Source organism: Erinaceus europaeus, chromosome 7 (assembly GCF_950295315.1).
Source record: "Erinaceus europaeus chromosome 7, mEriEur2.1, whole genome shotgun sequence".
Taxonomy (NCBI): domain Eukaryota; kingdom Metazoa; phylum Chordata; class Mammalia; order Eulipotyphla; family Erinaceidae; genus Erinaceus; species Erinaceus europaeus.
In genome coordinates, this window is record NC_080168.1 from 34,515,750 (window position 1) to 34,541,501 (window position 25,752).

General features: G+C 42.0%; 1 protein-coding gene across 7 annotated transcripts in view; it reads right to left on the reverse strand.

Annotated features, from left to right (window-relative positions):
- The window catches only part of SPATS2L (spermatogenesis associated serine rich 2 like), a 233,839-nt gene that overhangs the window by 52,616 nt on the left and 155,471 nt on the right, over positions 1–25,752 (reverse strand). For 6 of the 7 annotated variants that reach the window (XM_060194184.1, XM_060194188.1, XM_060194185.1 and 3 more), the window contains 3 exons: positions 21,933–22,185; positions 9,677–9,883; positions 7,966–8,101 (listed from right to left, as the gene is read on the reverse strand). In XM_060194184.1, the coding sequence (XP_060050167.1) occupies positions 7,966–8,101; positions 9,677–9,883; positions 21,933–22,185 (596 nt within the window). The remainder of the gene's footprint in view (positions 1–7,965; positions 8,102–9,676; positions 9,884–21,932; positions 22,186–25,752) is intronic. The other variant, XM_060194186.1, reaches the window with a different exon arrangement.

The window sequence follows — 25,752 nt, forward strand, 5'->3', positions numbered from 1 at the left end:
CTGGGTCCTTGCACACCGAAATGTGAGTGCTTAACCAGGTGCCCCATCACCTGGCCCAACAGTCAAGAATATTTCAAAATTAAACACAAAAAGGTAACAGAAACACTGTAAAAAAAAGATTGCTAAAAACACACTTTTGTTTTTACACATTGAAAAATATTTCCTGAAAGATGCTGTCTCCTCAGATGGGAAGAGGGGTTCGTCCTCTTGAGACGACTGCCCTTGTCTCAGACTTACCACTACATCTGCAGGACTGTCCATGAGTGTTTTTCAACCACAAATGCACAAAAGAGTCACCTGGGGTTGTCAAAAAAAAAATAAATCTCACTCCTGGTCTGGATCAGACCAATTCCATCAGCATTTCTGGAGGTGGTGCCAGGAGAAAGGATGACCTCAGAACTCTAAGAATTTTTAATTACTGTTTTCCTCCATACTTTGGTATCAGTGGGAGTGGACAGTATAATGGTTATGCAAAGAGACTGTCATGTTTGAGGCTCTGTAGTCCCAGGTTCAGTCCCTGTACCAGCATAAGCCAGAGCTGATCAGTGCTCTGGAAAAAAAAAAATAATGATAATACTTTGGCATGGTGGAAAGAAAATATTCATTTGAAGGCATCATTTTTTCAGTCAAGTTCTTCAGCAAGATAATTAAAAAAAAACAAAAACAAAACAAAAGAGCAACTTTCAGCGCTATATAGAAAGCCAGGCCTTATACTTTGGCAGCTAAGAGCCTGGGGGACGTGGAGGGAAGGAAACCAGCCAAAGAGGAGAGAAGGCTATTATGTCAAACCTGCAGAAGAAGAAAAACGGTCTCATCTGAACTCCAACTAAAGCAGTTCCAAGGCTCTAACAATCCTATTTTATTACCTGGGCATCCAAAGAGCAGCAAGCTGGGAGTATGAGACAGACTGCTGCAAAGGTTGTTCTGGCAGCGGCCCCACTGCCAATTTCCTCTCTGAGAGGCCTTCCGCTTTCCATCCCAGAATCAGGAGGCAGTATTTTAAACCGCCACAGCCTTGCTTGTGTGTAGGGTCAGGCTGCTGACCGTCCTGGTGGTCTGTGTGTGGTTGTGCTTGGCTACCAAGGGCTTTTGCAACCGATGAGAGGCCTTCTTTTTTTGGGTGGGCTTTGTGGGAGGCCCAAAGAAAGGTATCCTTCTTTCAGGATCGCTTTATCTTACCTCCAGGGTTATTCCTTTGAGCCATGGAGGGAGTCTCCACAGAATCTCTTAGCGTTTGTCGACATGCAAAAGACGGCGCCTTCGGAGGGTGGATACACAGTAATCAAAAGGATGAGGGTATCAGTAACACCAGAAAAGGAAAGGGGTATGAGGACCCTTGTAACAAGATCCTGTCTCGAAAGGGGGGGAAGCCAGAGAGGAGCTCCAGATTTGTAGGGAAAAGCAGGGAGTTGTCTCTGTCCCAAGATGGAGAGGAAGCCGGCAGAGAAATGGGCGAGAGCTGAGGGCCACAGCATCGAGACTCTTGACCTACCTGTGATCTCATGGCACTGATTCAAGGAGCCAAACCAAACCCAACAACAACAATCAACACGCTATAGCATCTTTTCTGCCCACTTTAGATGGAACAAACACTCTGGCTGATTTCTCTTTCCCATTTGAAAGTACAGCTCCCTAAAAATAGTGACCCCACTCTGGATCCCCACCTCCTAGACTACCCCACCCCAGCATTCACTCTGTCTTCTGGGCTTGTTATCCTTTCCCATCTTCTTCAGGAGGGCTGTTAATCAGATGCTAAACCGACAGCCTCACCTAATAATCTTTACAGTTCTATGCTGGCAGTTCTATACTCTTTCAACCCTCAGCATATGGCAGAACTATCAAACTCTACTCTCCTCAGTCTTTTCTGAATTTCGTGTTTTCTTGCTCATTTTATGCCTTCAGCATCAACTTGTACAGGCACACATAGAGATCTGTGATGAAAAGCTAGAGTAGTTTGCACACCAAGCAATGAAGGCTGTCAGCTATGACTCTAGAGGACAACTATTTTCCAGTTATGGTGGGAGGGGGACAGTCATATAGGAAAGCTACCAGCTGCTTCATGTCAGTTCCTGATGTGACTCTTCATACAGATGCTCATCTTGCAAAATTGATTTCCTGTTAAGACATACTGTGAGAACACTGTGTCATTGTTGCTTCCCTTTCTACCCCCCTTCTTTGCGGGGAAAGGAGAATGATCTACGCACTGTTCGTCTAGCCCTGTGTAACTGCGTCCTCATTCAACTGTGAAGTAACTTAGAGACCTAATGGTTCTCTTCAATAATGGCACTGAGCAGAGTATTCTTCACAGTCAGTCAGTTCTTTCCAGATACGTGTTCACTAGGCCTTAGGTACGCACAAGTAAGACCTTTCTCCCAGTCTCACAAGACCTCTACTCCCATGAACTCTAGTAGTACGTTCAGGGATCTATTTAAACATGATTTCTCTCCCCAAGTTGGCTCTTTGGTGGCAAAGTGAATGTTGAGGATTTTTTTTTTTTTTTACATAGTTTCTATTTATCTCTAAATTGTATGCAGCCTCTGTGTGGCCTGAGAGATAGGAAGTACTGACGAGGAATCTAGTGATGCCAGGAGGTAATGTCTACCTCAGAACTAGCACTCTTTCCAGAAATTTCCAGGGGACCTGTCACATATCCCCCACATCTGGACTTGCCTTACAATGCTAACCTGATGTTTCAAGTGTGTTTAATCAATGGTGCTGCATGCAGAACTCTCTCTCATATGTCTAGTTCATCATTTCACCAATTAAACAAAATGGAGCTACCTTCTTAAATTCTGAGACCTGCTATTTTTTAACAGCACCTTTCCCACAAGCCCCTCCTCTAGAATATCCTTTTCTCCCATCTCAGAAAATGAGAGGAAAATGTTGTTCAAGTTGGCTGGGCTACAGGCGTCCTTGGAAGACAGGCAGCTTTTCTGTTTGGCAGAAGTACATGCATATCACTGGTTGATTAAAAAAAAACAACAACAAAACTTTGGTTTTATTTTTAAGTTAATGTTTACGTAATTATTTTGGGAACATTTTTATTGAGGGCTAGACCAGAAAACGAGTGCTGGTGTTTACTCATTTTATGGCATTAGCATAGAGAAAGCAGGATCTAATAATTTTTCATCATCTGTTTGGAGGAAAAGTGCCATTTTGCCAAGGAGGTGATTTTGAAACAGCAGAATTGCTTGGCAGAACTCATTCAGAAGTGATACTTCCCATCAGTTTAAAAGTAAAGCATAAGCAAAGAAAAGATATACAACTTCCCCGGGTGCTGAATTTCCTGGCCCCAAGCATTCAGCTCCTGAATGGGAAAACACTCAAAGAATCTGTTATAAATCTCCAGATGCTTCATGACCCATGTGATGCTCATTTTACTAAGGAAATACAGTAATAATAATAATAATAATAATAATAAATACTCTGAGCAGCTGGAGGAGAAAGGTCATCTGAGGTCATCACGACACTTTGTCAGTTAGTGTGTGATCCACTCAGATGGAAGGTATCCTGCACAAGCCTCAGAGGAAGAGTTTATTCTAAAAGGATATGCAAAAGGATAAGACAGAGTGGTCTTCTCTGAGCAGCTAGGTAATGGCTCCAGACAGAGACTGGTAAAGGATGATCCCAGGAGCCATATCTGGCCCACTGCTGTTTCATATGATCTCTGGCTGCTTATCACACACAACAGCTGAGCTGGGTAGTCAACTGCATGAAGACTTTATGGCTATAACACTTAAAATATTTACTAGCTGGCCCTTTACACATAAAGTTTGCTGGCTCTGGTTCTACTGCACAGGCCTGGAAGCTGAGTGGGCTTGCACATATTGGTGTAATTTAAGAATAGGTTATGGGCATCTGGTTTTTGACAAGAGGGTCCAAACTATTAAATGGGGAAAGCAGAGTCTCTTCAACAAATAGTTTGGGAAATTGGGTCGAAACCTGCAGAAGAATGAAACTGAACCGCTACATTTCACCACACACAAAAGTCAACTCCAAATGGATTAAGGACTTGGAAGCGAGGCCAGAAACTATCAGGCACTTAGAGAAAAATATTGGCAGGACTCTTTTCCATCTAAGTTTTATAGGCATCTTCAATGACTCAAGTCCAGTTGCAAGGAAGACAAAAAACAAAAATAAACCAATAGGACTACATCAAATTAAAAAGCTTCTGCACAGCAAAAGAAACCACCACACAAACAAAGAGACCCCTCACAGAATGGGAGAAGATCTTTACATTCCATACATCAGACAAGAGGCTAATAAATAAAGTATATAAAGAGCTCACTAAACTCAGCAACAAGTAAACAAATGACCCCATCCAAAAATGGGGAGAGACATATTCTCCACAGAATAGATCCAAAAGGCCAACAAACATAAAAAAAATGTTCCAAGTCACTGATTGTTAGAGAAATGCAAATAAAGACAACAATGAGATACCACTTCACTCCTGTGGGAATGTCATACATCAGGAGAGGTAACAGTAACAAATGCTGGAGAAGTTGTGGGGTAAAAGAAACTCTCCTGCACTGCTGGTGGGAATGTCAATTGGTCCAACCTCTGTGGAGAACAGTCTGGAGAACTCTCAGAAGGCTAGAAATGGACCTACCCTATGACCCTGCAATTCCTCTCCTGGGGATATATCCTAAGGAACACAACACACCCATCCAAAAAGATCTGTGTACACATATGTTCTTGGCTGCTCAATTTGTAATAGCCAAAACCTGGAAGCAACCCAGGTGTCCAACAACAGATGAGTGGCTGAGCAAGTTGTGGTCTATATACACAATGGAATACTACTCAGCTATCAAGAATGAAGAAGTCACCTTCTTCACCTCATCTCAGATGGTGCTTAAAGGAATTATGTTAAGTGAGATCAGCCAAAAATAGAAGGATAAACATGGAATGATGTCACTTATGGATAGAAGTTGAGAAATAAGAACAGAAGAAGAAATACAAAGTAGAACTTGGACTGGGTTTTGGTGTATTGCCCCAAAGCAAAGGACTGGGGTAGGAGAGGCTTTCAGGTCCTGGAGCATGGTGATGGAGGAGGACCTAGGTGGGGGGTAAGAGTGTTTTGCAGAAAACTGAAAACCTTTGTGTATGTACCAACAATGGCATTTATTATAAGCCACTCATTTCTTCTGACTGAAAAAGAATAGGTTGGAAAAGTCACATAGGTATAAAATTCAGAAACCAGCAATGACGTGAACCAGTCTTCATAATATACCATCTTTACTTTCTCTAAGTACAGTCAAACATATTCTTGGAGTTTGTGTTGAAGAATTAGATTATAATCTGATAAAAACATAAACAAGTTCTCCTGAGTGGAATGTTAGCTGATGTAGATGGATTTTCTTGCAAGTCTCTATTGTCTTACGAACACTGAGGATGCTTTACATAGCTCGTAATTTAAAATCTGAGAAGTTTCAATTAGGTTGGTGTGTGGTTTTTATACAACTCAATAACAAGAGTTAAAAGCAAGGATTTTGAATGAGGAAAACTACACAGAAGATGTGATCAAATTCTGGAATTAGTAGCAGCTAAGGATACAGAGGGAAAGTGTTAAGTGCACTTGGTGATTCTGGACATATGTTCTCTTGACCTTTTATTTTTCTTCTTTTTAAAAATTTTTTTATTTATAAAATAGGAGTATTTTTATTATCTTTATTTATTGATAGAGATAGAAAATGAGAGGGAAGGGAGAGATAGAGAAGAAGAGAGACAGAAAGACATCTGCAGCATTGCTTCACCACTCACATAGCTTTCCCTCTGCAGGTGGGGACCGGGGGCTTGAACCTGGGTCCTTGTGCACTGTAACATGTGCAGTCAATCAGGTGAGTCACCACCTGGCTCCTTTTATTTTTCTTCTTTAACAACCATATTTTTTCTCTTAGGAACCACATTTTTAAAAATTCTCCTGCTACAGGGATCAGGGGGGGAATTCACCTCATTGCTAACTTTGTGGTTGGCATATAACTCCAGCCTAGGTAGTGGAAAGATTTCTAGCCACAGGCTAGCTTAGGCACAGATGCATAAGCCAATCCAGCCAATGGGAATTTAGCTCTTGGAATTCTGTTGGAACTATTGGAAACAAAGTCCTGTCTCATATCATAGGTGCTAAGAATTATGTAGGCCTAGAGATTCCAGGGTTTCATCTTTGCTGCTATGAAGCCAAGAATGAACTTTAGTTGGAGATTGTTGGGGGAGAAGTGAAGGATAGGAAAGAGAGAGGGAGAGAAAACGGGCCCGGCTGCAGCAGGGGTAGGGGCTGAGTTTGGATAACACAATTTGAGTTCAGAACCAAATTTATTCTAACAGAATTTTTATGTACATCCACCAATATATTCTCTTGTGTCTTTAAGTAGTGTGATTTGGGCTTCTGTTATTTGAAACAGACAGTCTGGAGGGATGCATAGACTGTATTTTTCTACTATTATTTCCTACTAACATGTCCTATTATAAATAAATTTACTAAAGGTAATCCATTCCACTGTGTACATGAGCAAACTTACAGGGTTCAAAAATATCTTTCACGGGCAGGAGAGATAGCATAATGTCTATGCAAAAAGATTTTCATGCCTGAGTCTCTAAAGTCCTAGGTTCAGCCAGAGCTGAGCAGTGCCCTGGTCTTTCTGTCATTAAAATTATATAAATAATATTAAAGAAAAAGAAATATCTCTCATTAAAATCAGTTGTAAAGCAGGGTAGAACCCCAACCAGACCACTCTAGACTCCTTTTCTTTTCTTTTAGATAGACTCCTTTTCTTTTCTTTTTGAGAAACTGGAGAGATAGAGGAGAGAGATACCACACAGTTTTCCTTCAGCATTGATGGAAATGTCCCTCCTGTAGGTGCTTCTCATGTGGTGGCTCAGGCCTTGAACTTGGGTCTTCACACATGGTAATGTATGCAGTCTACTGGTGAGCCAATCCTGCCCCCTTAAATCCAGTTTTAAACATACCTAAGAATAAGACCCAATCATAAACTTATATGTTTCTGAGTTTTGTTAAAAGAAGTTTTTATTTTATAGTGATCAGGCAGGAACACATTTTAGGCCCACATATGCTGACTCCATGAAGCAGTACTCATGAAATTAGTTTTCCAGGATTTTGTCAAAAATCTCACTCACACAGGTTCTGGACTTTGAGGGTGGACTACTGTACACCATTCACAGACATTTGGATAAATTTCGTACTCTGATGATCATGGGGACTACTTTTATTTTTAAAGATTAAGTTAGAGAGAGAGAGAGAGAGAGATCAAAACACAGTTTCCTGGCATAAGGCAGTGCTGGGGGGATTTCTCTGGGGCCTCAGGCTTATAAGCTGCTGTTCTAACAAGCTGACCTATCTCCCCAGTCTTTATATTTATTTTATTTTGTTGAAAGAGACCAAAGCACTGCTCAGCTCTGGCTTATGGTGGTGCTGGGGACTGAATTTGAGACCTTGGAGCCTCAGCTGTGAGAGTCTTTTGCAGAACCACTATGCTATCTCCCTAGCCCACTCTCCTTTTTTTTTTTTTTTTTTTTTTGGTTGTTGTTTCTTTCCGACAGGTTTCCATGCCCGTGTGACTCTAATATTCCTGGCAGACATTTTCCCCCCCTCCTTCCCCCTAGATAGTCAGTGAAAGGCATCGAGGGAGAGAGGGGAGATATCACAGTAGCAGTCCACCACTGCTGAAGTTTCCCGTGTGCATGACATGACACGCCTGTGTTGTGACCAGGGCAGACTGTGGGCTCTGTTACACGAGCTATCTCCCAGTGCCCTCAGCTTTCTTTTCATTCAAACACTGTCTCTTCTTTTGCATTCCCAAGATATATGCCTCTGCCTGCAGGCTTAGAAAAAATCTGTTGAGCTGTTCTGTGATGTTTATGTATTAAGTCAACCACACTTACCAGCGGATGCTATTACCCACAGGGACAGCCCAGCATCATACATCTATCATCTCTAAGTTCATTACTCACCAGTTGTGTAACTCAGCAAAGGCAGCTTTGATTTTCTTCACAGAGCTATCCACTTCCTCCTTGATCATGACACGGTATCTAGTCAGAGACACGGTGCAGCGCTGCAGATCCTTTACTGATTTCTCAATGTTGGGGCCTAAAATGAACGCCACCAAAGTTAAATTGAACACTTGTGTTTTTTTTTTTTTTTTTTTTTTTGTGAGTCAAACAATAACAACATCAACTCACCCCTCTTTCCTTCCACAGAGAGATCTGTTTTGGCTTTCAACAACAACAAATTGTCAAGAGGAAGTGCATAACCTAGAGTTTTAAAAATCGAGGGTGCTGGAAGGTGACACCTATGATGGGGAGAGGTAAAACTGTCTCCCCGGGGCAATGGCAGTCTTGCGGATGGACATTCTCCCCACTAAAACTATTCTAAAAAAAATAATCAAGGATGGGTGGCTGGGAACCTGCCTGACATGGGTGTGAATCTGCCAAAGGGTTACCTGGCTGGGCCCTTTGGGGCACCTGCGTCTCCTTTGCTCTTTGGAAAGGGACTCTGATCTTTATGTTCTATCCTCAACTGTATTTTCTTAGAATCGGATATGTCTAAGTACTGTTTGTGCTTCTGACTCTCTCGGTGAACAACATTCTGTGTGGTTAAGCGCCAACAGGGCTTTTGGAATAGGGCAACGACATAAAGATCGGGAGAGGTACAAATGAGCTCGATTTGGACAGAGTGTCATTGCTAGGTACACTGGCTCTCTCCCCGTCAGTCGCGAGCGAGCCAGGCCTGTAATTATAGCAGCGGCACTTAACACAGCTCTGGGGTGCCAATCTTCCCTGATTTCCTGAAACTGTCACCAGGATTTACAGATAGAACAGAGCAAACAGACAAATTGTACTTATCCCAACAAGGGCTTGCTTCTTGGAAGAAAAAAAAAATCTCTCTCAAGAAAAGTGAGAAAGTATAGCAAACACTAGCCAAGGAAATCAGATAGAACCAAAGCTGAAGGGGATATTACTTAATCTGGGAATCAAAAAGGAAGCAGTTCATTTTTCATTTTTCTTTCTTTTCCATTTAAGCAAGGCACTACTCAGCTCTGCTTAGGGTGGTGCCGGGGATTGATCTTGGGACTTCTCAGGCATGAAAGTCTGCTGTATTCCTAAAGGTGTTATCCCTCTGACCCTATCCTTTTCATTTTTCTAATCAGTTATATAGAAACTACATCAAAGTGAAAAAAATAATAAAACTATATGGTGTCAAATATAAAACCTTCATTTCAACAAATGAACTGAATTTATATGAGAAAGATCATAACTGAAGAAAATACACTAGCCTCAAGACTCATCTTCATTCAGAGCAAGCTAAGAACTTGGCTATCAAAGGAACACTTATAATTCATGTTTCCAAAGGAGTTATCACGTGACATTTGCCTCATAGGTATCAGGGTAGAAGGGATTTACGGTTCAGATTCATCCAAGCTTACAAAGAGGAGAATGGTCACAGAGAGGCAGGGAGAGGAGATGGAATTTTGCTTCAACATTCAAGACCATCGATTCACAGGGGAAGTGTCACATTTGCCTTTCAATGTATGTGGGCCACAGAAAGCAGTGCGATTTCACATGACTCTCTCTCTCCACTAAGCAGCATCTTTTGGAAAGGTCTAGCTAGCATTCTGGCACTGCTTGATGTGCAATATCATTTGTGCAAAAGAAATCACTTTACCTCTTTTCTTTGCCAGCTCATCTGGCTTTATTTCCAGATGAGCTGCAGGGGCATTGAACTTAACAGGAGTTGTTTTTGCCTTAGGCTTGCTTGGGTTACAAGGCTGCTCAGCTGACCACTGTAGGCCATCTGACCTCTCTGGTGTTCCATGTAAAGGCTTGGGATTTCCATCTAAAGAGAGTTTCTGTTGCAGTAGTCTGTTGCCTTCTGTAAGAAAACACCAAAAAATGACTGTGAAGTGACAAACTAAACATGCTGAAACTGCAGTGATTGGGGGTGTGCCTAGGTTTTGGGTTTGTTGACATGGTGGCAAGAATGCTTTGCATGATAAACAGTTAAGTACTTGCTTTAACAAAGTCCCCAGAAGACTAGAGAATCAATGACTTGTACTTCACGTCAGACGACCTGCATGTACACTGGGCATGTGTTAACTACTTATGGAGTGACCCTGGACGAGACAGTGCACACCTCTTAGCCTTCATGCCTTCACATACCTATCGGGAAGTTCTTAGCAGTCAGGGTTTCGCCCATACCTCCTCAGGGAAATCTGAGGAGTCTTGAAGTACAATTGGCATCATGGCTGGAAATATGCGGCCTTCCTATCTCCAAGTGTAACATGAGTGCCTTGCGGTGTTTTATTCTCAATTAATGAAAGCAAAGAGTGATTGAAGATAGAGTAAGGATGAAGCCACAACAATTACTGCAGCCGTTTCATCTAATTTATGGAGGGTTAAATCAGGAAGCATCATTATAATATCTCAACTATATTTAAAACCCACTGAGTCAGATTCTCTCTGGAGCTTTAATAGATATGGTAATAAATTAATAGTGTATTGCTTTTGGAATCTTTTAAAGGTAGGTTCCTATTAAGTTATTGCTTGAATGAATGAAATGACACCTTTGTGGCCTGAAAAGGAAATATATACCTGTAACATCTTTCTTACAGCCAGAGGGTGTTCTGAGAAAGACACTATGCTTTTGAAAGCCAGGTTCTTGAAAAACGTATACTGCGTCACCACACTGGGGGTGGTGGAAAGAGTGCAGGCTTGGATCTGAGAGACCTTGTGTTCATCTTCCCTATATTCTGGATGACCTTGTAGGGATGACTTCATTTTTCTCTGTCCAGCTGTCACTCACATTTAAACAGAGCACAGCACTGTGAATTCAGAGTCTAGCCCCTCTGCAGATAGTCACCGGTGGCTGTTTTCTCTCACCTCACTGTGTCAGAAAATAGTTTCATGTGCCCCCAGTAGCTGCAGGGGGGGTCGCTTCGCAAGTGGTGAAGCAGGTCTGCAGGTGTCTATCTTTCTCTCCCCCTGTCTTTCCCTCCTCTCTCAATTTCACTCTGTCCTATCCAACAACAGCAGCAACAACAACAACAATGGGAAAAAATGGCCTCCAGGATCAGTGGATTCATAGTGCAGGCACCAAGACCCAGCCATAACATTGGAAGCAATCAAACAAACAAACAAACAAACAAATAGAAAGGACTATGGAGGCTGCAGTTAAAGAAACAATAATGACTTGGGGAGAAGCAGACATAAGGGGCATTTGAGGTCTAGAATACACAAAACAGTACTGTTCTCCAATGACATGCATCTATTTTAAATATATATTTTTATTAAAAAGTAGTTTCATGTGTTCACAAGGCTTACAGGGGTCTGTTTGCTGGTGACACACCTGGTAGAGTCACAGTACATGAAGACAAGTGTTCAAGCTCCCAGTCTCCATCTTCAGGGGAACCTTCAAGAGTGGTGGATCAGTGCTACTGATCTCTCTGCCCACCCTCCCACCCCCTCACCGTATCTCAACCTCAAACAAAGAAAAAGAAAAAAGTTGCCACTAAGAGTGGCGCGTCTGTGCAGGTACCAAGATCTAGTGGTAACCCTGGTGACAGTAAGTAAAGAGGCACAAAGCTTACACATCTACTCCCTCAAGCCAGAGCCTACAGCTTCTTTCAAAAAGACACAAAAACTGGATTCAGTTTTGAGGCCCTAGTACTTGTCTGTCTCAACAGTCACCTGTAGAATTGTGATTGAATTAAAGTATGCTTAAAATTATTTCACAGAAAGAATAGCAACAGTAAAGACTAGCTCTCCTGATACTGTCTCAAACATTTCTGAGACTATGCTCCGAAAAGTAAGAGAGATGATGACCTGCTCATGGGTCAGTATGATTTTAGACACTAGCCCCTTCCTGTTAAGTGTGAATCAGTTGAATCCTTCATTCATAACCTTTCATATCTAGAAATCACACCATCTGCTTGCCTTTTGAGAACCGTTTCAAGTTTATTCAAAGGCAAATTATAATTACAGTACACAGTGAAATGCACAGCAAAAAAAGTAAACAAATAAATGCTGAAGACAGTGTCTTCTCCAGTAATGAGACTGATTCAGTGGTGATGTGAGACTCTGCCTTTAGTTACACTGAAGTGTGATTTCACTGCAGGGCAGCGGTTGTCAAGACTAAGCCCGCCCCTGGTATCACAACATGAGCGATTTCCCAGGCACCACTTCCAGAGATTCCGTCTGAGCTGTGCCCACCTCCCCAGTGATTTTTCTGGAGATTCCAACTGAGCAGCCCACCCCCCTGGTTCCCCACCGTGATTTGGTTGGAGTGGAAATGGGTAGTCCCAACCCCCTTGAGAAACTTCTGTGAAAGAGGAGAAACTAATTTTCAGATAAGCCTCTAAATGTTTTCCTAAAACAGTGATTAAGTAGAGGTTGATTCCAACTCATTTCCTCTCTAAATCACAGTTCAGTCGTGCTGAAATATAAATGGAGGATCTGAAATACAGCTCATTGTGTCTAGTGTAATAAATTAGTCTTAGTCTTGAAAATAAGAAGATTTATACTATAGCCTAATGGAAATAATGACCTTAGACTAGCAGGGGAAGATTACTCCGTTGAATGTAAAAAGATTGTAAACAGAAGACAAGCATGCAAATGAGCATGGGCCCTTTAGGCTAGAGTTTAAAATGTTTGGTTTGTATGACAGAGAACTGGCATGTGCACGATTCTTCTTCTAATGAGCATTTATTGAGAAATTTGAGTAGTATTTTTTGAGGTCCTGAAACGGTACCTCATCATTGTTGAGATCACTGAAAGATAACAGAAACATCTGAAAATTCAAAAGACTAGCTAGAGCACAGGCTTTACGGGTCTGTCTCCAAAAAACAGTAGCGTTCTGGGGCTTTTCAAATAAAAACTGGTGGAGAGTTATGCAGTTAGAACAGAACTGTGCTCATCCTGTCCAGAAAACCTGGCATCTTTTAGCAATAGAATGATTGGAGTTCCTTTTTGTATACAGTGGCTTTCTTCTAGAAGTACCACTCATGCTCTCTTTTACTGGAACCCACCTATAAGCTACAATAGGCTACTACTCTCTTGCAGTTAATTTCTATCACTGTCCTATAAGGTAGTCACAAGGCACATGTGGCTACTGAAAACTTGAGATGTGGTTTGCCTGAATCAAGATATGCTGTAGCTGAAAAATAAGCACTGAAACCTGAAAACTTCCAGGGGCCAGCTGGTGGTGCACCGGGTTAAGCGCACATAGCCCCAGACAAGGATATGAGTTTGAGCCCCTGGGTCCCCACCTACGGGAGGGAGGAGAGTCACTTCACAAGTGGTGAAGCAGGTCTTGCAGGTGTCTTTCTCTCCTCCTCTCTGTCTTCCCCTTCCCTCTCAATTTATCTCCATCTTATCCAGTAAAAAGAGAGGAAAATGGCTGACAAGAGCAGAGGATTCGTATCATACATAGTGCAGGCACCAAGCCCCAGTAATAACCATGGAGGTAACAAAAAGGGGAATCTTCCAACAAGTAAGACGTATATTTCATTGATAACAAAAAAAAAAAAAATACTGATGATGGGGCTTGGCTGTGGTGCATCTGGAAGAGTACAGACATTACCATGCTCAAGAACACAGGTTCAATCACCTGGTCCCCATTTGCAGGGGAGAAGTTTCACAAGTGGTGGAACAGCATTGCAGGTGTCTCTCTTCCTTGGCCCCTCTTTGTCCCCCCTTTTCCTGTCAATGTCTCTCTGTATATATGTACATATATATAAAAGGGGGAAATGGCCAGTGGGAGCAGTGACTTTGTCAGGCATTAAGCCCCAGAAATAAGCCTTGTGGTAATTATGCAAAAAATACTGATCACATGTGAAATGATGCTATTTTGGTTCTATTAACTTAAGCAAAATATAGTATACAACTAAATTATCAGATTTTTTTTTTTCCCAGAGCACTGTTCAGCTCTGGTTTATGGTTGTGCAGGGGATTGAATCTGGGACTTTGGAGCTTCAGGTATGAGAGTCTCTTTGCATAACCATTATGCTATCTACCCCTGCCCTGTCTGTACCCAGCTGCATTAACCTGTTTCTTTTCATTTTCTTCACGAGATTACTAGAAAGTTTTAAACTACAGCGGTGTTTCCACATTATGTTTCCACTGGCACTACTAAGGAGAGTGAGTTGGTGGTCTACAAATTTCAGTCACCACTACATTATATTTTAGGGGGCCAAGAGGTGGCATACAGTTAAGTGCACATAGTACTAAGCATAAGGACCTGCACAAGAATCTGGGTTTGAGCCCCTGCTCCCCACCTGCAGCAGGGACACTTCACAAGTGGCTAAGCAAGGCTGCAGGTATCTATTTTTCTCTTTCCCTCTCTATCTTTCCATCCTCTCTCAATTTTTCTGTCCTATCCAATAAAATGGAAAAATTGGCTGCCAGGAGCAGCAGATTCATAGTGCCAGCCCCGAGTCCCCGGAGGCAAAATAAATAAATAAATAAATAAATAAATTTTAGATGAAGATAGTGTTGACTTTGGTGAAATCTTAGAAACGCCTTTTCAGTTTCTACATGAGAAAAATAGTGACAAAGTCTTGGATGTCTTGTAAGAATGTATGAATATTGAATGCATGAATGGGGCCCATCTAAAAACAGGGCACCTAGTTGAATGAGTCTCTGTGTCATTATCAAATATTCATCATGCACATGAACCAAAGTTAGCCACATCTTGGAAAGGAAATGAAATCTGGAAGAAGTCAATCTACTTAGACTTCAGTTAGAATCACCCCATCCCCTTTATTCTGTTCAGTTCTGGCTGTTGGCAGTTCTGGGAATCAAACTTGGAATCTCTGACATGCAGATCCTGTGAACTATTGCTGTAAACTATCCACCCTCCCCCCCCCCCGGCTCACTGCATTTTTTCACTCATTCCTTGTCTGTAAAATGACTCCTAGCAGGCTGTGTTGTGAAATTTCATTGCTACCTGAACCCTTTTTTCTGAAGTACTTATCAAATTCCAGCAGATATCATGTATAATTTTCTAAGTATCTTCTTGTTGCAGGTAAAATTTCGTTCAACCAACATGTTTGCAGGACTCTTCTGTGCCAGCTCCTGTGCCTTTAGCAAGTTGCACAGAAAATGTGATAACTAAAAGAAGAAATCTGAGTTGACCTTTCCCCACTGAATCACAAGTGCATCAAGTCATAGCAATCAGCAGGAGAGAAAGAGAATAATTAAGGATAGAATGGACCAGCAGTGTGGAATATTGCTGAAAGAAAATGGTAAGGTAGGGACTGAAAAACATGGACTAGATTCACTGTGTGGAGGCCAGAGGTGATTTCAGAGGGAACTGTTTCTTTGGAGCTGTGAACCATAAGAAGGAGGCTGAGAAGAGAGCAAAGAAGTGGACACAGTGACTCGAGATAGCTCCCTTACGATGTTCCAGAGTGGTGGTCTAGGGATAGGCCTTTAAGAAAACTGATCATATTACGATCACTGTATAATGTAATTTGCATGTTCCCTCATTCTTCAGTCACTATATGACAGAGTAATGGACAAGTATTCAGAGGACACCAAACTTTTGAAACAGAGACCAAAACACAGGTTTATTTATAAGGCTGGACAACATATTCTATGTTCCACCTGAGAAAGATGGGTCCTGAAACTGAGACAGCTTGGAACGTTCCTACTCATGATCACAGAATGTGAGATCAGATCTACAGGGATACAAAGGTCACATAGGCTCCTAAGCTGAATATGGGCCCCAGATCACACCAAATCAATGGGATTTACAGTCAACAATATTTATACACCTTTCCCATATTTGGGAGTTACGTTCTTCCCTGATCCATGACATCATCTCCCCAGACAATAACTTGGATCCACCTGCAAATCAGATGTCAGGCTCAAAAAACCAAAACAGAACAAAACAAAATGAAACAAACAAACAAAAAAAACTAGTATATTCACGGGCTCTTTACAATATAACTAAAATAGGACTACTGTCTATCTACAAAACGGAGAACCCTCAATTCATCATCTGAACCATTCCAGCCTTTAGGTTCATGATTAGTCAACAATTTGTTTGGCTTTATATGTTGACTCTTTTTTCAGCCACCAGGTTCCAGATGCTAAGATAGTATCTAGTAGATAACAACCGGACTTCCCCAGGCAGACGACCCCACCAATGTGTCCTGGAGCCCCGCTTCCCCAGAGCCCCACCCTACTAGGGAAAGAGAGAGACAGGCTGGGAGTATGGATCGACCTGTCAACACCCATGTTCAGCGGGGAAGCAATTACAGAAGCCAGACCTTCTACCTTCTGCACTCCATAATGAGTGCATATCATTTCATTAAGTCCATTTGTAACTGAACTAATTGATTTTAGTAAGGTGTAGGTGGGGTGTCTATCAACTATCCAGAAATAAGTAGTTCTGTGCTTTCACTCCAGAATTGCAACAAGTGTAGTTTTTAAATAAGAAAGCGGAGAGGGGTCTAGATTTCAATTTATGGAGCTGACAGAAAAGATAGTTATGGTGTCTTATATTTCCTGTGCCTTCACACTGACATGCCCCAGGCCTGCCATCTCTGTTTCTTGCTTATTGAGCTCAAAGAAGCAGAAGTTGAAGTCACTCAAGCTATCTCTAACACTGTACCTTAACAGTTCAGACACAGTGAAGCTAGAAGCTCAGATGAAGGCTGAACAAAAACAAAGGATAAAAAATGGGAGTTAAGATAAAGTATTTAGATACTAAAATAATAATTAAGAAGAAGTCCAGATAAGGGTAAGTTATGCCTCATATGCTTTACAATACAAACTTTGAAAATACATGTTCATATAATAAACAATATTTCATGTCAGTTGTACAGATTAAGAAGTATCCTATCTTTAATTATAAAACAGTAAAAGACCATGGTTATAAATTTACAAGGGCTTTATCTAGGGGCTTTAATTAAAATTTAAATAGAACACTGGCTATTCAGACCACCATAACCTGTTATGAAAGAGTCTGAATGGAATCACCTGAAGCTCAGTTAAAGATCTCTGCTCTCCAATGCTCAAGGCATGTCACAGAAAGCTTTCCCGTCGTCTCTTATTTGGCTACTTTTCCATCACTCACCACGAGCTATAATTATCTTGGCAGCTTGGCTGCATCTGGGTTTACTAGGCATGTCTTTGTTCCATCTCCCCCAAAGAACATAAACTCCATACGGGCAAGTATTTTCTGTTCTGTTTACTTCGTCTAGAAGAATCCCTAGCATCGAGCTGATGCTTATAAACATTCACTAGGTATACAGATGAAGAACTGGAGTGTTTCCCTTGTGCCAGCTGCTGTGTTAATCACCTTATCAACTTCACTGCCCATTGTAATCTTGCAGAGATGATATTCTGTTTTGCAGGTGAGGAAATGAAGACCCAGAATGGCTAATTTGGGAGTAGATGGCATAATGGTTATGCAAAGAGACTCTCATGCCTGAGGCTCCAAAGTCTCAGGTTCAATCCCTTGCACCACCATAAACCAGAGCTGAACAGTGCTCTGGAAAAAAGGAGGAGGAGGAGGGAGTGGGGGAAAGGGAGGGGGAGGAGATGGGGAGGGGGAAGGGAGGAGAAGGAGAGGAAGAGGAAGAAGAAGAAAATGAAGAAGGAGGAGAAGAAGCAAGAAAAATGCAGAACGGCCAATTTGTCCAGAGTCACATTTGGTAAGTGATGAAGCCAAGATTTGGCTCCAGACATGTCTACCCCTTCAGTCCTTATTCTAGGTGCCAATATAACAGCTCCCACTGGAGAGCTGGCCCTGCAGACATCCTGGAATAAACACACTTGCCTTATCACTAAAGTTTAAGGTGAGTTGCTTTCTTCATGTTGACCTTTTCTAATCTGATCTAATAATAAGGTTTAGAGGAGCAAGGGAGACAGACAATTTAGGACCAAGAGTAGCATCCAAAAATCTGCCTGGAAATTCTACAGGGTAACTCACACCATAACAACAATGTTAACTGTTCTGCTGGGTTGTTTTTTTTTTTCTTTGTTTCATAAGAAGCGCAAAGGACAAGAGGCCAACAACCTAAAATAATAAGAGCCTTCCCCTCATTTTACTGTGAGAATGACTGGAGTCCTGAGCCCAGCTGGGCTCGCTGTGTGCACAAACACAAGATCTGTGTTGTAACAGCAGAGTGACAGGACTGCTCTGGTTCTGTGATACCTGGCAGACTGTGAAGTCCAGTTGGAAGAGGTCAGTAAGCACAGCAGGGAGGCTTCTGTTTGAGACAAGTAACAGGTAACAGAAAAGCTAAGTTATCAGGATGCTTTACCAGCTGAATAACTACAAAGGAAGCCTGCTGGGGCCAGCAAAAGAAGCTGACATAGTAGAGCCCTGCCCCAAAGTTTATCTCATGAAGCCAGCTAGTGAACCAACCACTTCCAGCTGCTTCTCTGTTCACTGGAGAGAGACTCAGAGGCAATGTGTCCAGTGGGAGAAAGACAACAGGGGAGTCTGAATTCCTACTCTGGTCTCCACGGTCTCTACTCTGAAGCAATTGTGGCCCTTCCAACATTGAGCGAGAAGAACTTCTAGGAAAATTAAGACTCTAATGTCTATTCTTTAGACATTTAGCTGGGACCAAGAAGGAATCTGATCGGATTATATAAAAGGTCTAATTGGAGCTGTTGTTAAATTTCCAAAACACAGAGTAACACTTCTAGGCCCAAAGAAGTCATTTCTTGCTACGTTTAAAGCAAAGTCCTGAAGTCCTAAGCTCTTGGCTGACATGCAGCTCTATTTACAGCCTGAGTGGTGAGGATGCTTTGGTGGTTATTTTTCATGTAGGAAGTCACACCAACACCCCTGAACCACCTGCATATATCTTAAAAGCTAACTTGTATCCTCACCAGAAAAAACAAAATGATTCCATTTAAAATTTTCAGAAAGAGAGAACTTGAATGTCAAGGTACTATAAAAAGATAAAACACGTGTTCCACATGCTCACAGCCTGCTGCCCGGCTGGGCATTCAGGGAAGAGTTAGTTCCTTGAGCCAGTTGCATTATTAGAGAGCTTGACAAATGCTCCTTTATGAGCAAACTGGGTATTCCTGAGAGCTTCTTCCACTGAGCTCACACAAGTACAGAAGATCACTGGCTGACTTGGTGATGATTACTTGCCCCTGATTTTTCAGTCATACTTTTTTTTTTTTTTTTCTGAAGAGGGAGCTTGTGATTTTAGCATTCACTATGACACATGGATTTAAGCTACCATTCTGAAAACCTAAGAAACCTAACAGAGTTACTCCAGGGGTAAGGGATGTCTTCTCAGATTCTTAACTGCTTAACTGGGGGTAGGTGGTGGCTCAGCCAGTTAAGTGCACATAGTACTAAGTGCAAGGACCTGTGTAAGGATCTGGATTAGAGCCCCCAACTCCCCACCTGCAAGGGGTTGCTTCACAGGTGGTGAAGCAGGTCTACAGGTGTCCATCTTTCTCAATTCCTTTCTATCTCCCCTCCCCTCTCAATTTATCTCTGTCCTATCCAATAAAATGGAAAAAAATGGCCACCAGGAGCAGTGGATTCATAGTGCCAGCGCTGAGACCCAGTAATAACCCTGGAGACAAAAAAGAAAAAAAAAAAAAAGAAAAGAAAGAAAGAAAAGAAAAAGAAAAGATTCTCAATTGGAGTAAGTTGACTTCCACCTCTATTAAGTGAAGAGATAAGATCAGAGGATCCCATCCTTTCTAGTTTCAACAGTCTATTCAATGTGTAATGCAGAATATTTAAGATGGTAACAGTTGTCTGTGAAACATCTACTAAAGCTCTAAGTATTCCAAAAGACTGAAGAAACATAAAAAAGAAAAAGTCTTCTTTTAAATAATCCACCCAGTTCTTTATCTTTCAAGATTTTTATTTATTTACTAACACAAGACAGAGAGGGAGAGAAGAATCAGAGCATCACCCTGGCACACGGGATGTCAGAAGATAGAACTCAGGATCTCATGCTTCCAAGTTCAATACCTTACTCATTGCACCACTTCCAGGCCCCAGAAGAAGCATTTTTAAAGTCATCTGACACAAAGTGGTGACATCAACTTCCTGATGGGCCTTCACAATTTTGGGGAAGGCAAAACCTAGCTGACTTTACTGATTTTTACTTTTACGATCATAATAAGTGAACTGTTGATGGTCACTTCTGGCACGCAAGCCTCTGGGTGGGAGGACTGCGGCCTGGGGCTCCAGCAGCCTTGACCCAGCTCCTGTAGAAAAAGCGGAGCTCCAGGACACGGCAGGCGAGCGCCTGGGCTGTTGCGCCTAGCCCACTCACCTGGCCAGGCTTTTGGAGGATTCTCTTCAGTTTGTAAAGCATTGGAAAGAAGAAATCAACATGGAGTAGACATTTGTAATGAACCAGTGACATTAGTAAAAAATAGCAACATACCTCAATGCCTTCACTCTAAACTTGCAAAAGCAAAGGGCTATTGGGATGGCTCTATGCAGGAAAGTTGTCTTCACACAAAATTTCACGTTAGGGTTCATCAGTGTTCCCTTGGACTGACAGCTCACCTGTGAGTGCTTAACTTTCAAGGCAGGTATGCATTGTGAAGTGAAGCACTTCAATACTGCATTTGTTCTAATGTCATCTACTTGATAAGAGTTACCAAAATTGTTTTAGGGAGAAGGTATAAATTATAAGTAAATGAACAAATAAATATACATGCTAGGCTTTTGTAGCCCATTATTGATATCAAAACAGCAACTTGAGTAATTAGATTTTGAAAGTAATTCATGTGAAAGCAACAATGAGTTGGGAATCTGCCACTCGATTATTTAATTTCTTTCTCTTGCCCGCATTATAAATCAAAACAGTATCAGAATTGTAGGTATAATAAAAACATGATTTACAAATTCCTGAAAAATTCAGATTTTAAAGGGAAATTGTTCTTTCTGTTGTTGGCATGTTGCCTTTTTAAAGCAAGCATTATGTAGTAAAGACTGTTTGAGTTACAGGATTCACTATTAAATGAGCTGATAAGTAAGGTGTTTATGGAAGACAATGAGTGTCTTGTGAGCAATTCAAATGTACTAGTATGCTATAAAGGTATATAAGTAAGTATCATAGTAGTGTAGTCTAATGTTTCCTCACTTGATTTCGTATTTGGTGAGTTTTGCTAGGCAATTTTCTGTTAGTATCTGTATCTTCTGTAGGACTGAACTCTTCCCAGGCAGGGAGGGCCCTTGTCTTCTTCATCCCTGGGTTCCCAGGAGTAGGTGTTCTGTACAGGCAGGGGCTGCATGGAGTCCTCCTCACCCTTTCTACCTCACCCAATCTTCTTCACCACCTCAAGTCTGTTGGCCAGCCATCCCTGGCTCCCACACAGTTATATCCTTGATCACTCAGTGTGTCAACCCTCTTCTGCAAAACCTGAACTCACCAGTGTGCACAGCCTTCAAGGTGCAGTCTACTGGGTTTGCCACAACTAGACCCACCCCCACCACCCTATATTCTTTTTCTTTGACAGTGTTTTCACTATTGCAGAATCTAATACTGTGGAAAATTATGTTCTGTCATGTAATATAAAATACTAGGTGTTAAAATAATTTACTTTTACTTTATAACATTTCCTCTTGTCACCCACTATTTCTCCCTTACTCCAGCAGAGGTGTCTATGGAAAATTTCTTTAAAAGAAAACTCCATTTTCCTGATGATCCAATACAGACTTGAATTATGACATTTTAGGGGGAAAAAGTCCTCTGGCTCTGTGCAGTGCTAGACTGAGCCCTATACACTATTTTTTATAAACCCTTTGGCCCTGATACTGCTCCCTTCCATTCAGGAGAAAGACTGAATCTGTGTATATTGTAGAATACTTTTTGACTTCCAACAGTATCAACACTAGCAATGACTGCCCCCATAGAAGGGTCTCTTCTGCACCCTTCTCTAATCTTCCTCAGTAATCTTACTGAAGAATTACTGACCTGTGACCCCACAGAATGTCTTTGAAGGCTCCTCAAGGATTGAGATCTTTTTCTCACGAGGGAGAAGGACAGGCTTTTCACTGGCAGAATCGGGGGAGGAGCTGTCCTTTTCAAAGCCATTCACATGGCCATTTGGTATTTGTGGTGGTGGTGGCGGTGGCTGCAGGGGCCCTGCTTCAGGCTTCTCTGCCTTGTCTTTAGCATCTTTGTTGCCCTGGTGCTGCTTTGACTTGCTTCTTTTTCTTTTATTGTTCTAGAATGAGGAAGCAACAAGGTGGTGATTCTATTTAGCTGAGAGCCTTGAAATACAAGGTTAACCTGAGAGATCAAAATAAGTATACTGGCTATCTTTATTTAATATTAAATTAAAATACATCTCTTCTTATAGTAAGTCACATGAAATGTTACCACTTAAATACAATAGTCCGAAAGGAGACAAAGGGCAGTGGAGCACTGAGTTGAGCAGAGGGAGGCTTCACAAGTAGTGAAGTAGGCCTGTAGGTATCTCTTTTTTCTCTCTCCCTAGCTTCCCCCTGACTCTCAATTTATCATTGTCTTATTTATCAAATAAAAAATAATAAAAAAGGCTGCTGAGAGTGGTAGATTGGGGCTAGGTTGTTAAGTGTACACACTACAGTGCGCAAGGACACAAGTTCAACCCGTTTGTCGCCACTTGCAGGGGGAAAGCTTTGTAAGTGGTGAATCAGGGCTGCAGATGTCTCTCTCTCTCTCTCCTTCTCTATTTCTCCCCCTACTCAATTTCTATCTCTATCCAATAATAAATAAGTAAAAAATTTAAAAAAGAAAAGAAATTGTGGTGTCTCCCTGGGGGGGGTGTTGTAGGCCTGTGGAACAGGTTTGAAACTGAAAAACAAAAACAAACAAAAAAGGGCAGTATTAATTTCATAAAATCCCAAGATTACTGGAATTATCCTTTCTCCTTTTTTTTTTTTCTCTCTCTCTCTTTTCTCAGTTTGTGTAGAAGAGGAAGCATTATGATCTTCTTAACCTCTGTATGCCACTGTCTGTGACAGTCTCTGCTCCTCTTTAATCATAGCTTCCCAGGCTCTTGTGTGAGATGAAGATGATTTGCAAGTGGTGAAAGGCAGTATTTATACTCACATGGAAAATTTTCAGATGTGTGGTTTGGGTATTAAATTCCTAGAACATGAAAAATAGAGCAGACAGTAGCTGCCTGCCATTCCAACCATTACTGAGTCCCCTCTTTGAGGCTCAGTGGGTAAATGGTCTGCATGGGGCCCACTGACAGGAAGAGGGGGCACTTGAGGATGTGAGGTTCCTGGAGGAAAGGGAGGGAAGAAGGCAAGAGGCTGCTTATTCCCCCAGTAATGGCACTGCTCTCACTTCAAGGAGCCCTTACTCAGGTCATGTTTATGGTTTCAAAGTGAAAGAGTAGGAAAGAGACTTGAGGAAACATTAAAAAAAATTTTTTTTTATCATCTTTATTCATTGGATTAGAAACAGCCAGAAACTGAGAGAGATAGAGAGGGAAAGAGACAGAGAGACACCTGCAGCCCTGCTTCACCACTCGCAAAGTTTTCTCCCTGCAGGTGGGAACTGGGGGGTTGAACCTCAGTCCTTGTGCAAGGTAACATGTGCACTCAACCAGGTGCACCGCCACGTGGCCCAACATTGGGAGTTTTGCTTTGTTTTGTTTGTCTTACCAGAGCACTGCTAAACTCTGGTTTCTGGTGTTCCTGGGGATTGAACCTGGGACCTTTGTTGCCTCAACCATAAAGGTCTTTTCTATGACCACTATGCTATTTCCCTAAGAAAACATTGTCTTAAGGGGCCAGGAGGTGGTGCACCTGGTTGAGTGCACACATTACAGTGTGCAAGGACCAGGGTTCAAGCCCCTGGTCCTTACCTGCAGGGGGATAGTTTCATGAGTGGTTAAGCAGGGCTGCAGGTGTCTCTCTGACTCTTTCCCTCTCTATCTCCTCCTCCCCTCTCAGTTTCTCTCTGTCTTTAATAAATAAAATTTTAAAAATTATTTAAAAATTAAAAAAAAAAACCTTGTCTTCATTGCTTTGTATGTTTACATACAAAGGGGACTTGGTGGTAGAGCACGGGGCATGTATATCCTTAAGGTTCCTCACTGTATCCTAGCACCACATGTGCTCAAGCAGCCCACCGGTTCCTTCATTCTTTCTCAATAAACAAGCCTTAAAATAATTTGAGTTATTGGACCGGGGAGATTACTCAGCCTGTCAGAGCACCTACTTGTGTGACTGGAGTATTCTATCCTCGACACCCCAAACACATTGGCATGCTGGGAAATGGTGGGAAGGGGTTGAGATGAGGTTACTTTGAAAAGAGAAGCTTTTTATGAGAGTCATGAAAAAGGTTCCAGGCCAAAGCAAGAGTGCTGTGCCTTAGAGCAGCTGGCTCTGAGGTCAGGAAGGCTCAGGAGATAGAGAGGGAGGGTCTGGATGCGCACAGAAGAGAGGCTCTGAGATTTGATTAGAAAGCAGGGTGAGTTGAAGGAGGCCAAGTTGACTCTTCCTTCCTCTGGTCTCAGGAGGCAGACTGCCAGGGTTCTACAGAAGGAAAATATTGTCCTTCACTATCTTTAAAAAAGCATTTTCTTTTCTCCTTTTAATAAAGAGATAACAGAACTCACACTAAAAATACTCAGGGCTGTACTAGACACAGGTTTGCAGCTGGAAAAACATGTGAGCTTCTCAGGTAAATTTAAGACTCCCTACCTATATTTTCCTCTTGTGCTACAGGATATGTTCAGACAAGTTAACATCTTGAATTGTTTGTATTATCCAGTTGGGTTCCCCTTAAGACTTAAAAGGAAACCCTGGGATTTCTTTTTTTCTTTTTTCTTTTGCCTCCAGGGTTATCGCTCAGTGCCTACGCTACAAATCCACAGCTCCTGGAGGCCATTTTTCCCATTTGTGTTGCCCTTGTTGTTGTTATTGTTATTACTTCTGTTGTTGTTGTTGGATAGGACAGAGAGAAATGGAGAGAGGAAGGGAAGACAGAGAGGGGGAGAGAAATACACCTGCTTCACCCCTTACGAAGTGACCCCCCTCAGGTGGGGAGCTGGGGGCTTGAACTGGGATTCTTACGCTAGTCCTTGTGCTTTGCGACAAGTGCACTTAACCCACTGTGCTACCGCCTGGACCCTATCCTGGGATCTCTTAAGTACACCTGGTCAGCAGCCAACATTGAGCAAAAAGCATAGGTGTTACTATTCCAGTGAGTGGTAATTTAAGACAGCCATGAATTTGGAAGCTTTCTGAGTGCACCTATTAATGTCTTTGAAAGAAGCAGAAATTGGCAGCCTGTTAAAATGCTAACAGCCGGGGGTCGGCGGTAGGCGGCTGGTTAAGCGCACGTGTGTGGTGCAAAGTGCAAGGACCAGCATAAGGATCCCGGTTCGAGCCCCCAGCTCCCCACCTGCAGGGGAGTGGCTTCATAGGTGGTGAAGCAGGTCTGCAGGTGTCTCTCTTTCTCTCCCCCTCTCTGTCTTCCTCTCCTCTCTCGATTTCTCTCAGCCCTATCCAACAACGAATGACATCAACAACAACAATAATGACCACAACAAGGCTACAACAACAAAGGCAACAAAAGGGGAAAAATGGCCTCCAGGAGCAGTGGATTCATGGTGCAGGCACTGAGCTCCAGCAATAACCCTGGAGGAAAAAAAAGCTAACAACCAGGAAGATTCTGATTGAAGATGTTACTAATTAATTAATGTCATTAGTCTTAAACATTTTATTTCTTTATATTTGGGTAGAAACAAAGAAATTGAAAGAGAAGGTAGAGATAAGAGAGTGAAAGAGAA